Source organism: Notolabrus celidotus, chromosome 19, assembly GCF_009762535.1.
Source record: "Notolabrus celidotus isolate fNotCel1 chromosome 19, fNotCel1.pri, whole genome shotgun sequence".
In the NCBI taxonomy this organism is placed as follows: domain Eukaryota; kingdom Metazoa; phylum Chordata; class Actinopteri; order Labriformes; family Labridae; genus Notolabrus; species Notolabrus celidotus.
Window position 1 is genome coordinate 25,095,276 of NC_048290.1, and position 15,015 is coordinate 25,110,290.

Here is a 15,015-nt window from a genome sequence, read left to right on the forward strand (position 1 = left end):
TTACATGGATAACACCTTATGAGCATTAATCTTCTCCTGAGATGCTTCCTGAGTATTCTCTATACTGATAAAAACTGGAAATAGACTACAGACTTTATGGTTATTGCTTTAATAGCTCTCTGTCTTTGTCCAGGTTATAAGTGATCTAAGAGATCACAGCATGATTTACCAAAACATCATAACGCACATTTCATCTCTTTCCATTTGTAACCAATGTAAAGCCTGAATTATAATTCCTGTGTTGAATCTCTATACGCACATCAAGCTCCGGCTTTCGGCTCTCCATCCCAAGTGGTTGACAGTCATCAACCAGGGATCCTTAACAACTGTGACAGTGTGCTTTAAAAGTCTCGGTCCCAGCCCAAATGCTGTTTTTCATTTCATTCATACACCTCAGTGCCTAACTTCTATATCAACCAACACGTGTCTGATGTTTACCTGGGATTCTGTTTTAATGTCCTTCTCTGTCATCAGTGAGTAGAAAAACGCCCAAGCCCCACAGATCCAGGAAAAGCAAAAGTGTGCTTCCTGCTCAAATTAATTATAAAGTCCAGTACGGTGGCCCTGAAGGACAAAACTAATTTACAAAAGATGAAAGACTTTAACAAAGTTGGGGTAAATTGACATTTTGGAAAACATTTTTACATTTTATAAAACTAAATGACATTAACCAAACACTTTTACCAAGAGCAAAACAAATTTACATTTAAGAAAACAAATTTACTAAATAAAAAAACACTTTTACAAGTGGTGAGACCATTTTACAAACGACGGAGCACTTACCATTTCTGAAACAAATCAACATTTCATTTTTAACAGAAAGAGAATGAACCAAACACCGGAAGTGATCTGGAAGTGATCGAGTGAAGGGTCAATTACTTTAATTGGATGGAGAGAAACCAAATGACGTTACACAAAGTGTGTTAACCAACTTGGGTGCTTACCTGGTTGATCCTTCCAGTAGCATTGTCTCAAAGATTAAGCCATGCAAGTCTAAGTACACACGGCGGGCCCGGTACAGTGAAACTGCGAACGGCCCATTAAATCAGCCATGGTACCGGTACTCCATTTGATACAGGATCATTTCTGGTGTTTGGTACATTCCCTGTTCTGTTAAAATGAATGTTAATTTGTTTCAGAAATGGTAAAAGTGCTAAGTTGTTTGTAAAATTGTCTCATTACTTGTAAAAGGTTTTTTGGATTTTGAAAATCTGTTTTCTTAAATGTAAATGTGTTTTGGCCTTGGTAAAAGTGTTTTGATGATGTCGTTTTTTATAAAATGTAAGAATGTTTTTCCAAAATGTAAATTTGTCTCCAACTTTGTAAAAGTGTTTCATCTTTTGTAAATTTGTTTTGTTAGGCCAGCTAAGTACAGCTCCTGACATTGTCACATGAGGAGTAGGTAGACATTTCTGATCCCTAGTCACAGACAAACCCTCCCGGACTCTCAATATGTACAGATTTACTTGTCGTTGACACACAGACTGCAACAACTATGATCTGTCTCCTGATTGATTTGCATCAGAGGACAATATACTCGATGCTATCTTGTAGCTAGATCTTAGCTAGTTTTTTTGGTTCTGAAAAACATGAAAATTTCAGTAAAAATATATGTTGTTTAACATTTATCTGCTTAAACGTCACCTTTCTTTAAAGTGCACAAAGAAGCCATAGAAAAGTTTGACCCCATCACCAAATAAACAGTGTACTGTCTGTGTTACAGCCCCATGGCAGAACCACACACTCTCAAATGCTTCAACACTAAAGTAAATCAGGCTTTACTTGTTAGAATTGCAGGTCAGGGGTCTCAGTCCATACACGGTTCATTGTTAACAGGTTGTGTTCATCACTCACATGCTAAGTCTCACACTAACCATAAGGCTAACCATTTCTTGTTTTGCTTTTCCCACATTCTCACTCTACCTTCTTCTCATCTATGGTCTTCAAGTTGTGTGCAATTTTCCTTCAACATTTTGACTCATACTGAGGAAGCTCTTCAATCCCAAAATGTTTTGTTCATAGGGAGGATTTTTTGTTACTCCTAACGCCCATGAAGAATCACTTTTTTTATTACAAGTCTTCTCATTGTAAATAGTATGCCTTATATAACTATTAGGGGAAAAAGAAGGCATCATTCTTAGAAATGATACAAATATAAGTTAACTGTCATTTTAACCAGTTTGTCATTCAGTGTCACAAAGTTCTGTGTCCCTGGAGAACTTCTCAAACCTGCTTCTGATATATCTTTGATGTACAGTGAGTCCTCTGCAATCCATGTCAGGGCTGCAGTTAGCAGTCAGCCAGCAGATATTGGTTTGCAAACAGTGTTGTGAGGCAGCTGTGGGTCCTTTGAACTCACTGTCAGGGAAAATATTAGTGTTTGTGACTCAGGTGTGTCTCCAAGAGGAGAGGAAAGACTTTCTGAAGAAAGAAATGTAGACACCAGTTAGTTATGATCCTCTGCTTCTCCCTAAAGGGTTCAGATAACTCCTCCTCTCCTCTCCTCTCCTCTCCTCTCCTCTCCTCTCCTCTCCTCTCCTCTCCTCTCCTCTCCTCTCCTCTCCTCTCCTCTCCTCTCCTCTCCTCTCCTCTCCTCTCCTCTCCTCTCCTCTCCTCTCCTCTCCTCTCCTCTCCTCTCCTCTCTCTTTTCTCCTTTCTCATTAACTCTCCTCTTGTCCCTCTCCTCTCCTTTCTCTCCTCTCTCATTTCCTCTCCTCTCCTTTTTTTCTCCTCTCTCTTCTCTTCTCTTTCCCCTCCCTCCTCTCTACTTTCCTCTCCTCTCTTCCCTTTTCTCACCTCTCATCTCTTCTCATCTCCTAGCTGTATTCTCCTTTCTCATTTACTCTCCTCTTCTCCTCTCCTCTCCTTTCTCTCCTCTCTCTTCTATCCTCTCATTTCCTAACCTCTCATTTTTTCTCCTTCCTCTTCTCTCTTCTTTCCCCTCCCTCCTCTCTCCTCTCTCCTCTTCCCTTTTCTAACCTCTCATCTTTTCTATTCCTCTCCTCTCCTCTCCTCTCCTCTCCTCTCCTCTCCTCTCCTCTCCTCTCCTCTCCTCTCCTCTCCTCTCTTCCCTCTCCTCTCCTCTCATCACTCTTTTCTCCTTTCCGATTTACTCTCCGCTTCTCCCTCTCCTCTCCTTCTCTCCTTTCTCTCCTCTCTCTTCTCTCCTCTCAATTCCTCTCCTCTCCTTTTTTCTCATCTCTTTTCTCTCCTCTGTACCCTCCTCCCTCTCTCCTTTCCTCTCCTCTCCTCTCCCCCCTCCCTTTTCTCACCTCTCATCTCTTCTATTCCTCTCCTCTCCTCTCCTCTCCTCTTCTCTTCTCTTCTCTTCTCTTCTCTTCTCTTCTCTTCTCTTCTCTTCTCTTCTCTTCTCTTCTCTTCTCTTCTCTTCTCTTCTCTTCTCTTCTCCTCTCCTCTCATCCCTCTTTTCTCCTTTCTCATTTACTCTCCTCTTCTCCCTCTCCTCTCCTTTCTCTCTATTCTCTCCTCTTTCCCCTCCCTCCTCTCTCCCTTCCTCTCCTCTCATCCCTTTCTTTCCTATCCTCCTTTCTCCTCTCCTCTCCTCCTCTCTCCTTTATTTTATTGAATGCACTGAAGTGGCTGGCTTTCATGTTCATACTGTGTCCATAAGATTACAGTCCATGTGTCTCTATGAAGAGGTAGTAACTGTTGCTATAATCAAAGTGACCAGCAGATGGCGCCATAGGAACACAGATGTTGCGTTTTCAGTTGCTAGGAAGATGCTTTTCTCTCGTCACCTGCTGTGCCTGGAGAGATCACGTTTGTTTTGATGGAGACCCGAGTTGAGGTGTACGTTTTGCGAAGATTCGCCATAAGTCGCCCCAAACACACTCCCTTTGATTTCAGTATGAAGCCGTTAAATCACTCCATCCACGACACTCGGTCATCCAGATATCATGTATTGGTTTTCCGTGCACATTTCCCTCCCAGTCAGCCCCATCCAGTCAGAGAGGAGTCAGTGTGTCTAAACTTGTTGTTTGTTATGCAGGTGATTTCTGAGGAAGGGGTCAGCTTTAAGGTCAGTCTCTTCTCTCACTCCCTTTTCCTTTCCTCCTCTTCTCTCTGTGACCTCTCTCTTTCTTGTAACTATAATGTGATTTTCTCTCTTTCTGTGATGTGATTCCGTGGTGATTGTGTCCGTGATTATTTGTGCTTAATGTATTTTCGCCGGCTGTTGAGTGATGGCCTTGGCCTCTTAAAAACGTTGATGGTGGTAGTTGTACCCAATAGATCTATTTGACTACTGCCCAGGCTTTTCCCACTACCTGCATTTTCAAGGCCTGCTTAGACATGCAGTTATGTAGGATGTGTGACCCTAAATGTAAATCTGATAGCTGCTTTATATCAGTCTTCAAATTAGATTCCTGTTCCACTAGCACTAGCTGCATATTCACTGTAGCTCCAAGTGCACTCTGCTACTTTTTACTGCTTGTGTTTAACTGCTGAATTTTCCCATATACTTTTGAGGCACGGATATTGTTTATGACTGTCTTTACATGGAGATCCTCTTTGGAACGTGTTTGTTGTATTCTCATCCCTTACGGCCCAGTTCAGCAGTGCCCTCTGCAGCTTAAGTTAGCTCTGGGCGGACAGGAAATGAGGCTCTGCCTCTTTTTGAGGCATGTTAGGGCCTGCTTCTTGATCGTCACTTGTTAGTTTTTTTTTCTGATAAGCTGAAAAAATCAGTGTTGGCATGACTCTTTGATTGTCTTGACACACATTTTTCACAAAACAAACTCACCTACCTACTAATCATTAATCTGGGGTTGAATGTAATGAAAATGTAGCTCTGCATGCCTAAAAGAAGAACGGTATCTGTCCCCTAAAGTGTAAGCTCACTGTTAGGGACAAAAGCACTGCATGTTGCCACAGGCTGTACAATCTAATTGTCATGCAGTTAATGTTGGTCTAGAAATAGCATATATTAAATCTCATTATTATGGTGATTAGTGCAGTGATTCTATCTTAAAGCAGTATTCTTTGTTACTACTTTGTATTGATTCTCAATTTCTTGCTTTCCCCCCTGCTCCTTGATGTGTCTGTTTCTATGTGTGTGTGCATATGTGTGTGTGGTTCCGCTCCTGTGCATGTTTTTTGTGTGTGTTAGATTGTGGGAAATGGAAGTGAGCAGCAGCTCCAGAGAGAGTTAGAGGATGTCCTCAAGGACCCATCGGTAGCTGACACTGGGCTGGGATCAGAAGCGGTGATGGACAGCCTCGGCGGGGGCGACCACGGCCTTCAGCCCACAACGGCATCGCCTGTTGCTCCAGGCACAGACCCCCTGAGTGCACCGACGCCACCCAAGCTGGACATGGTCCTTCCTGTTCAGACGGCTCAGGAGAGTGAGCTCAATGAAAGGTCGTATCGAGGTAAGCCGTGATGGGACTTTTCTCAACCTCCTCTCTTGTATCTTCGGTTTAAAGATGGGTTATATGACAGCATTAGAGTTATATCCATTATGATCCATTGAAGTCATGTCAAACTACCTCCCAGGATGGGTACTTTATGTACAGTCACAAGAGGAGTCACTTTACAACCCAGTCCTTTCTCTTCTCCTTTTGTACTTTATTTCTCATAACTGTCTGAATCTCTTTCCCCTCTGCAGCAGATGAATCATCATCAGAGGGAAGTCCATGCAGTCCCATCCCAGATGAGGACAGCGTGGTGTTCAGTCAGCTGACATATCTGGGCTGTGCATCGGTCAACGCCCCCCGCAGTGAGGTGGAGGCCCTTCGTATGATGAGCATCCTCAGAGGGCAGTGCCAAGTCCCCCTGGATGTCACACTGTCTGTGCCAGGCGTGTCTGAAGGCACTGTCAGGTGGGTGAAATGCTGTAGATCATAATGTAATATGTGGGATGTAAGCTTAAGTGTACACACATTACGCTAACAGGAATCTCATCCTAAAACAGCCTCTTTTGAGATATTCAACCGCATCATGTTTTGTTTTTCATTACCTCAGGTTGCTGGACCCTCACGCCAACACAGAGATCGCCAACTACCCTATCTATAAGATCCTGTTCTGTGTGCGAGGCCATGATGGCACACCAGAGAGTGACTGCTTTGCCTTCACTGAGAGCCACTACAACGCTGAGATCTTCAGGATCCATGTGTTCCGCTGCCAAATCCAAGAAGCGGTGAGGGTTCAAGAATCACTCTATTGACCGTTCTTAACAAACTGAAATTAACATTTGAAACTTTTGCAGATAATCTAAAAAAAATAGAACGTCTGGCAACACATGAAGAATGTTTTAAGCCAAGTTTTGCTGGCTAAAATTAATCATCTGGTTCATACTTCACATTTAGAGGCCCCTTCCCTTTCATTATGTATTTTAATTCAAGTGAATGGAACAAATCGGAATGTTCTGTGTGGTGCAAAATATTTTTAAAAGGATTTGAGAAGGTAAAAGAGGCTTCAGCAGTTCTAATTAATTAAACTGACAGCAGTAACAGTGAGCCAAGACCATTCATTTTGCCCCGATTACTAACATTTAAAGTTCAACATGAAGGGATCAGTACGAGCAGACAGAATAGGGAAAGCCTAATTTGTTTCTGGATACATGGGTGCTGTTATGAGTCCAAGTGAGATGATTGTGAATCCATCTTTAAACACGAAATCAAACAAATCAAAACAGAGCAGCGATGTTGCTGTCATTCAAAAAGCAAACCAAAGGGGGGGCAAAAGCTCCTCGAATCGCACAGTGTTTCACACCACACTCCTCCTCTCTCTCTTTTCACACCTTTTCAGTCTCTCCCACTCACACAGCGACATGTGTACACACTCCTACTGCAATCAGTGTTCCGGCTGACCTTGTCTTAAATTATTGATCTCCCTGCAGCACAGGCCTCATGATTCAGTGACAGTGTCAGTGTGAAAGCATCCTTGGTGGTCCCAGAGAGATTATGTCATGCACTGCAGGCTGTGAGGTTCTGTGTACACCATACATCAAAACAAAGCTAAGGCAATCCCCCAAGCAAACATGTATACGTAGAAAAGAGGTCATCGTTTTTCTGCAGAAAGTTCAGCAGGAATATAAAAGACTTCACACTGAAACTGGGTGAAGTGTAGTGCTTCAGTGTTCAGTGACCTGATTTCTCACTCATGGAAGCACTCTCCCTCAATGTCACAAAGAGCCCCCAGACAGACACTACTTTAACAGACCCAAATCATCCCACTACCCAAAATCCCAGACACCCTGATGTAACATACATACAGACAATCCCCAATAGCATCATGTTTTTACCCAGCAACCAGACTCAGTCTCTGTCTTTGCATCTCTCTTCCTTCCGCCTCATGCCTCTCTTCCTTCCAGTCCCTTCCAAACAAACCAATGCACAGCGCCTCCAGCTTTTTTTTTTTGTGTCTTCTCATTATCACTTTAGAGTTAGAGCGAGTCGGTATGTTGATGGCTTCCTTCTTCTTGACAAAAAAAAGCTTTTCAAGTCACAAGCCTAACGGAAGCTTGAAATCTGGTCTCAACAACCTTGTGACTTTTAAGTGTGTCTAATTAGCTTTTTACTTATAAGAAAACTGTAACTATAACAAAACAACACACAAATGTTTTATAAAGCGTGCAATCATTTTAAAATAAGGTTTCTGATCACATGTTAACTTTCTGATTTGGACTGGTTTATCTTGTGACATGACGCCACAGCCGCACTGACACTATTTACTGTCTTGTTTGCCTCAGCTGCACAGAGCAAGTGACCCAATTACTTCATGAAATTGTGAAGAAAATCTGAAACCTTCTGTACCAAGGATTTGAAAAATACTGCAATTTGAATGGAGGAGAAGCTCAGGGTGAATTCTGTTTGTTTCTTGCAGATTTTCCTATCACATGCTCTTTTGGAGATCCTGTGATTTCTCTCTTTGAACAGATTTGTTGATTTTGGAGTGGATTTGTTCATGCATAAAGCAAGCCATCTCCTCTGTCCTGCTCCACCTCCTGTATGCCAGACCTCCAAGTCAGGCCTAGAGGCTACTCTCTCACAATTCCCAGTTTTCTTGTGTTAATGACGATGGAGAAACCTATCACCTCACTTCTTCCTTCTGAATCAAAAAACTTTCTGCTCCCGTCCAGAGATGAACATCCAGCGGGGTTTGGTTCAAATCAGTAGAGCAACAATGGAAATGTTTCGCTCAAGTGATTTAAGCTCCTGACACAAATGAAATCACATGTTTGAGAAGACAAACACAAATAGAGCATTGCAAATAGATACAGACTGTTGCCATGATATCAGATAGAAATGTCCCACAGCTTCGTGTCAGTAAGGGTTTAAAGACAAAGCTGCCAGGTTAAAAAACAATTAAAGGACCCTTGAGGGGAAGTAAACACAATGTAACAAGCTCCAGATCTTTAAAGGCTGCAGATTTGTAGATAAAGTCTGAGTCCAAATTCAAAATGTGTTACATAATTACCTTTCATAAGAGCTGTGAGAGTAAAAACAGTAAATATTTCATCTGCTGATTTCTAAAATAGCAATTTTTAAGACTTAACAACATTTGTGCGTGAGGTAAACCATCAAATAAAATTTATTTGAGAACATTTTTAATCAAGTTTTGTTTCTAGATGCCAGGGGAGTAGTTAACTTCCACCTTAAGCTGCCTTAAAAAGACTTCATTAGAAAGAATAGCAGTGTTTCTCTCACCTCATCTGTAATCAATTTAAAGACAGGCTGCATTGCAAACTTGTTGATTCGTCTGTGGGCTCTGCAGAGACAGAGAAACTCTCTCTCTGGTAGTATGCCCTCCCTGTAAATAATTGTAGTGCAACCTCTCTTTTCAAATACTTTCAAATAATGCCAATAAATCCCCCCATCTCAACCGGGATACTGTTGGAAACACTTATGAATGTAAACTGCAGACTGCTTGGTTGCTTTAGGAAAATTCAAGTTCATAGAAGAGTTCCCAGTGGTAGCCTGAATTATTTGTCTGAATGATATTTTGTGATTCAGCTGTCCCTGTCCTGACAGAGCCCCTTTGCAGGGCATTACAAAAAAGATTTGTAGACATTTGAAACTGGTCAGTTTTGTCTCCAGCGTTGGTTGGAGCTGCAGAAAACAACAGTTCTTTTGTTTTATGTGTCATAAACTGAGTACAGGGGGGGGTCACCCCCATCAAACTTTGCTTATTTTCCATCTCTTATATCCATCCCCCCCATTGTTTCTCAATAAATAAGCCCCCTGCGATGCTCTAACATGCTTCTACTATCCCAAGAACATAACAAAGGCCTTGTGCAGGAGATGTTAAGCGCTGATTTAAACCCTGGCCTTGAAAAACGCAAAAGATCATTGTTATTTATTGATAACAGCAGTTTCTCCACACTATCAGTCACTAACCCCCAGGCTCCGCTCTTCACCAGAATAAGAGATGATCCAAAACCACTGTGCTGTGGGCCTCTCGTCAGGGGAGCACATTATCACACCCATATGTGTGTGCTGGAATCATTACAGATACAATAGAATACTTCATTATGACCAAATGCAAAGCTAACAAATCCAAAGTCATGTGAGTAAAGCACATTAAATTGAAGTAAATAAATTATTACCACTCAGTCTGTAGCTGCCCCCCACCCTACTCTGCTCTTCCTTAGAACACTGCAGCCTCTGGAATCACTTAATGTTTCTTTGTAATGTAGAATACAGTACTTCCATGGTATTCATATAAAATGTGACTCAGCTTGCTGATTATACTCAGTGTTTTTGGTAAGCTTTGTTGTGCCCCATATTACAAAATGACACTGACAGACACACACACACACAGGTTTGTTTAGAGTTTTTAATAAGTAATAATGACTTGGTGATAACTTTGTCTAGGACTGATATATTTGGCTTCTAACACTCTGTTTTATAGTCCTCAAGGTATTTCACCTACAAGAGCTGCCAAGATTGGTGCCAAGCCAGAGAACATACTACTGTTCTTTGCTCTGCGACTCTGTTTATGTCTCAAGTTTGTTGATTTTGACTCAAGTCTAAAAGACTTGTCACACAAGTGTTGTGTTTGTAGCTGAAGGGACATTAAAGAGATGGGGATTCAAATTTCGCCAAAAACATTGCAGCTTTTACTGTTGGAGGATAAAAACATCTCAGCAGAGGTTGTGACTACCTGTGTGATCTTGGGATGCAGTGATCAGATTATTCCTGTTTCGCCACACTTATAGTGATGATACTAATACCTGGGTTTTGCTCATTGGACATAACCAGGTACTGAGTTTTTAATAGCTTCAGTTCTTTAAACCCTATCTAATACAAAATATTTCTTTTTAAAACCAAGATTTATTCTAGTGGATTAAACTAGTGCTTTCAAAAATACTGAAGTACTGATACTTCTGACAACCCCAAATGCAAGTAACCCCAGAACTTGCTAGCCTAGCAAGCATCAAAGAATCTCATGCACCTCATACTTTGCCTTCTTCTAGAAGAAGCCAAATAGCCTCCCTGTAGGGCTGGTGATCAATGCATGGTACCCACATAGAAATGCAACCATAGAATCAAAAAGAGATGCTCTACATCAGCCCCATTATCATTCACACACAATCAAGCTATTTGAGTCTTTATGGCTTGTTGACAGAAGACTACATATTAAAGAGCGCTACTCTCTTTCATTTGGAAATGAATAATTATCAGCTGAAATGCCTTTTTTTTTCCTCAATGAAAGAGAAGCTGCGATGATACATGATTATACATGTATGCTCACTAAATTTGATGCCAGCAACGCGTTTCAAAAACGTTGGGACAAGCACAACAAAACAAAGGATAAGTTTAGTAGTTAATAAAAAAGAGAAACATCTCCCATTGGGTTCATTTGTAAGTGACCTGACTGGTTATAAATAGCACATTCCAGGGAGGCAGTCTCTCAGAGGTAGAGATGGGAAGAGGGGTTCACCACTCTGCGGTGACCCCTGTACAGCAGAGGAGACCCCAAACAGTTGAGCAGCTGAAATCCTAAATCAGGCGAGAATGAGACAACAGTTCACTCTCCAAACTCTTGAGGCTGGTCTCCTCGGCTTCCAAACTTTACTGAATGTTGTGAGAAGAAGAGGTGATATGACACAATGGTAATCATGTCTCTGTCCTATTTTTGACATGTGTTGCTGGCATCAAATTTAAAATCTGCATATGTTTGTCATTAAACAATAACATTTTTCAATGTCAACATGTGATATGTGGTCTTTGCACCATTTTCAATTAGATATAGTGTTTAAATGATTTGCACACAATCAAAATCTGTTTTTGTCAACATTTGAAACAGTGTCCAACTCTTTTAGGATTGGAGTACCTTTGATTGCATAACTGTATACATTTCGGTCATTATTTGAACAGCCATGTGTTGAAACAGTTTTGTCCTCATATTGACTTCATTGTTTTATAATCTGTTTACCTCCCTCCTGCAGGTGAGTCGGATACTGTACAGCTTTGCTACAGCATTCCGGCGATCAGCTAAGAAGGCGATCCTGTCATCTCAGCAGGCTGCGCCGCTCACACCTGACAACGACTTGTTTACCTTCACCGTCAGCCAGGAAATCAAAGAGGATGATGGGAAGGGTACTTTCAGGTGAGACATTCTCTACATACAAGCTTGCTTTCTGTATTTCAGTAAAACACGGAACCAACTTTGAGCCGTTTTCCAACTCACATCTCTGATGGCGGTGAAGGCATTTATAACAAAAAAAGTTTAAAATCTTAGAATAACAATGTCAACAAATGAACCCAGAGATTTTAGCTAAAGTTACCCATGTCAACACATTGAAAGACCTGACTTATGGAATAAAGTGCTGCTCAGAGTTAGCACACTTTCCATGGCTGACCCTGTGTGACTACTCAAAAATTGTCATCTTATTGGTTTTACATAAAAAGGATGTTAGTGATTTTTTGTTGCATATTAATCTGAGTAAACCACACAACGTTTCCTTGTTTGCTCACTCCAATCGCTCCACCCTGATGTTGTTTTCTTGTATTTTTCTGTGTGATTGAGTGCCTTCCCTTTAAAACAACAGCCCCAGATACTCAGCTTATTTGGAAAACAAATCAAAAACAACCAACAAAAAGTCTTCCTGTGATTATTTTTAGCCAGCACACATTTCTTCCTCATTACCTCTTGGTTGATTATCTTTGTTCTGCTGAATACCAAGAAAAAACACATCTCACATGTAAACAAACATAAACTTATTCTATGTAGAAAGATTTTTTATTTGTGAGAAAAAAAAGAACTATGTAGAATAATTCTGCATAATTATTGTATCTGGTAAAATTCAACAGCATTAGAAAATATTATAAACTGTTCTATAATTAGGTCTTAACACGCCAGTTGGACCTAATTACTCTGTAAAACCACGACTAACAGGCTAAACTCTACCTGGTACTTTATGTTCATACTAAGACATACATAGAGTTTTATGACCCGAGCACAGCCTGAAATCATGGCAGCTTCCAAGTGTTTGAAATATATTACCAATTGATTGATGCACTATTTGAACAATATCTGCACTGAAGGGTTTCCTCAGAGTTTCCTCAGGAATTTCTGTCAGCCAAGGCTTGGAGAGCGTTGATTACTGTTCCTGTCTCAAACCTCTGCTTTCAAGCAGGAAAAGAGAACCAGGGCCAGAGAGTGTTTGAAAACAGCCATTATGCTTTTATTATGATAAATGGGTTTATTTTGAACATGGGCCATTAAGTTTTCACCTTACATAAGGGTCCAAATGGTAGTAAATCTGTCTTATGGTGTCACTGTATCTGCTGCAGAGTTTAACTCAGCTTTTGTCACATCCTCTCAGTTTTGTTTATTTCTGTCAGTGGCTTTTCTTTCCTTTTTTTTGTAAAAACATAAGGTAACATTTCTTCTCTTCACATTTTCAGTGCTGTAGCAAAGGACAAGGACAAACAGAGCTTCAAGCTGCGTGCAGGAATGGACAAGAAAATAGTCATTTATGTCCAGCAGACCTCCAATAAAGAACTAGCTATCGAGAGGTAAGATAAAGCACAAAAACCCCCACGTATGATTGCTGTAGACGGTATGATGAAAGTATGATGTAGTATCTGTGATGTCACCCATCTCTTTCTGAAGCCCTGTTTTGAAGCTTCCATATTTGAACTCACCCTAACGTCTGTTGAGCTACTGTGAGGTAAAGAGGCGGGCCTTTAGCTTTTTCGCTAACAGCTACAGAGTGCCTGACCATCAATCAAGTCAGCCATTCCCTTATTTAGGAAACTCATAAGTTTATTATCTTCTGAAATAACGAGTTATAAAAAAATTCACCTCCCCGCTCAGTTTGTGCTGATTAAGATATAAGCTATGCGGGCCTAAATTGTTTTTCAATTGTTTTTGAACCACACTCTAAACATGTTTATTTCTGCTGTAAAGATTGTCTTTTTTGAATGGGTGTGTATGCGGTTTCCAGTATTTCTACAGCCAGCCTCAAGTGGATGCTCGTTGAACTGCTGTTTGGAGCACTTCCACTTCATATTTTAAGACTGGAGGTTGCCGCTTGATGATTACACACAAGACAGCTTGAGATTATCTCTAGACTAGCATTCTAGTGCTATTTATAGGTGACTCAGATAAAACCAAAACAGCCAGTCAAAATTCACCATCAGACTCGTAGGGGGCGTGTCCACTGCCGCAGTTTTTTTAGCACTGGGAGCTCCCATAACCTCCATTTAGAGTTTGCATAGAAAACAGACGATGACAGTGCAAAACACAGCGGCAGTGGACATGCCCCCTTAAACTCTCTCTCCAAGTGCTGGACAGCAGTGTTAATTTCGTTAACGAAATTATGACGATAAATGTTCATCAACGATTCATTTTTTCATGACGAGAACGAGACTCTCACAAGCTAAAGTGCTTCACTGATAATAAAAACTCTGACGAACGTATGTTTAGTTTTTGTTGTCGAGACAATGATGAGACGAAAAAATTAGTGGCGGCTCATCGGACATTAAGAATCCACGTTTTCCCCCCGGTGTGCGTCTAATCTTTAGAAATAAAAGTGATGACTTCCTGTGACAGGCTGAGTTATTATCTGAGGGGCTCAGTGTTCGCTTGGTCTCTACCTGCAGCAGGTGTGCTTTATGAACCAGCTCTCCCCGCCTCCATGCATCTATCTCATCTTCATTGATGATTTTTACCCCCGGTGTGCGTTAGTGACAAAGACACAACCGGGGGACGTCTGTTTAATATTTGAGGTTTGCTGTTGTTGCCACTATTACTGTAAAAAGCTCCGTGTCTACAGCTTGATTTGTTCCAGTTTGGTGAAACATCAGACACGTTTAGTATGTTTTGATCAACTCCTTGTTGAAAGATGCAGATGCATTTCAGAGTGCCGTGAACTGACCACATTCAAGGACCGTCGTAAATGTGCAATGCAGCCCTTGTATTTTGCGTACCAAGTTTAATACTTGGTACAACCCTGATACCAATATCTGATCGACTACATGAATTATTTAAAGAGTGAAGATGTTTTGGCAAAAATCAAAGACTAAAATGTTTTGAGTTTCCGTTGACTAAAACTATAAAGGGCTGAAAATACTAAAATGTGACTAAAACTAACAGCGTTTTCATTTTAAGACTAAGACTAAATCTAAAATAGCTGCCAAAATTAACACTGCTGGACAGTCACAACTGTGCAATACTCGCGCATTAAAACTTGCTTTACACTGCTCCTTTCAACAATGCCCTCATTTATTGGAGGCACCGCTTTAGCTCCATTGGTACAGCAGGTGCCCCTATGTACAGAGGCTACAGTCCTCATCACATGGTTCGAGGATCGATTCCAGTTCTTGACATGATGAGGCGCGTGTCATACCGCACTCTCCCTCAACATTTCCAAACCCTAGTCTCAAACTATTCATCAAAGAAGGCAAAAAGCCCCCCAAAACAATCATTGAAAAAATAATCCTACTTCACAAGATTTATACCCACACATTTTACCATCACCATACTTAACGCGTGTTGCTGAGAAACTCATCCAGACATTCATAAGAAATGGAAACACCCAGC

General features: G+C 41.0%; 1 protein-coding gene across 2 annotated transcripts in view; it reads left to right on the forward strand.

The window, feature by feature from the left end:
- The window catches only part of LOC117830760 (rab GTPase-activating protein 1), a 97,142-nt gene that overhangs the window by 14,211 nt on the left and 67,916 nt on the right, over nt 1–15,015 (forward strand). Inside the window, exons 3-8 of one of the 2 annotated variants that reach the window (XM_034709028.1) lie at nt 4,010–4,039; nt 5,129–5,390; nt 5,627–5,840; nt 5,983–6,157; nt 11,414–11,574; nt 12,876–12,986. In XM_034709028.1, the coding sequence (XP_034564919.1) occupies nt 4,010–4,039; nt 5,129–5,390; nt 5,627–5,840; nt 5,983–6,157; nt 11,414–11,574; nt 12,876–12,986 (953 nt within the window). The remainder of the gene's footprint in view (nt 1–4,009; nt 4,040–5,128; nt 5,391–5,626; nt 5,841–5,982; nt 6,158–11,413; nt 11,575–12,875; nt 12,987–15,015) is intronic. The other variant, XM_034709029.1, reaches the window with a different exon arrangement.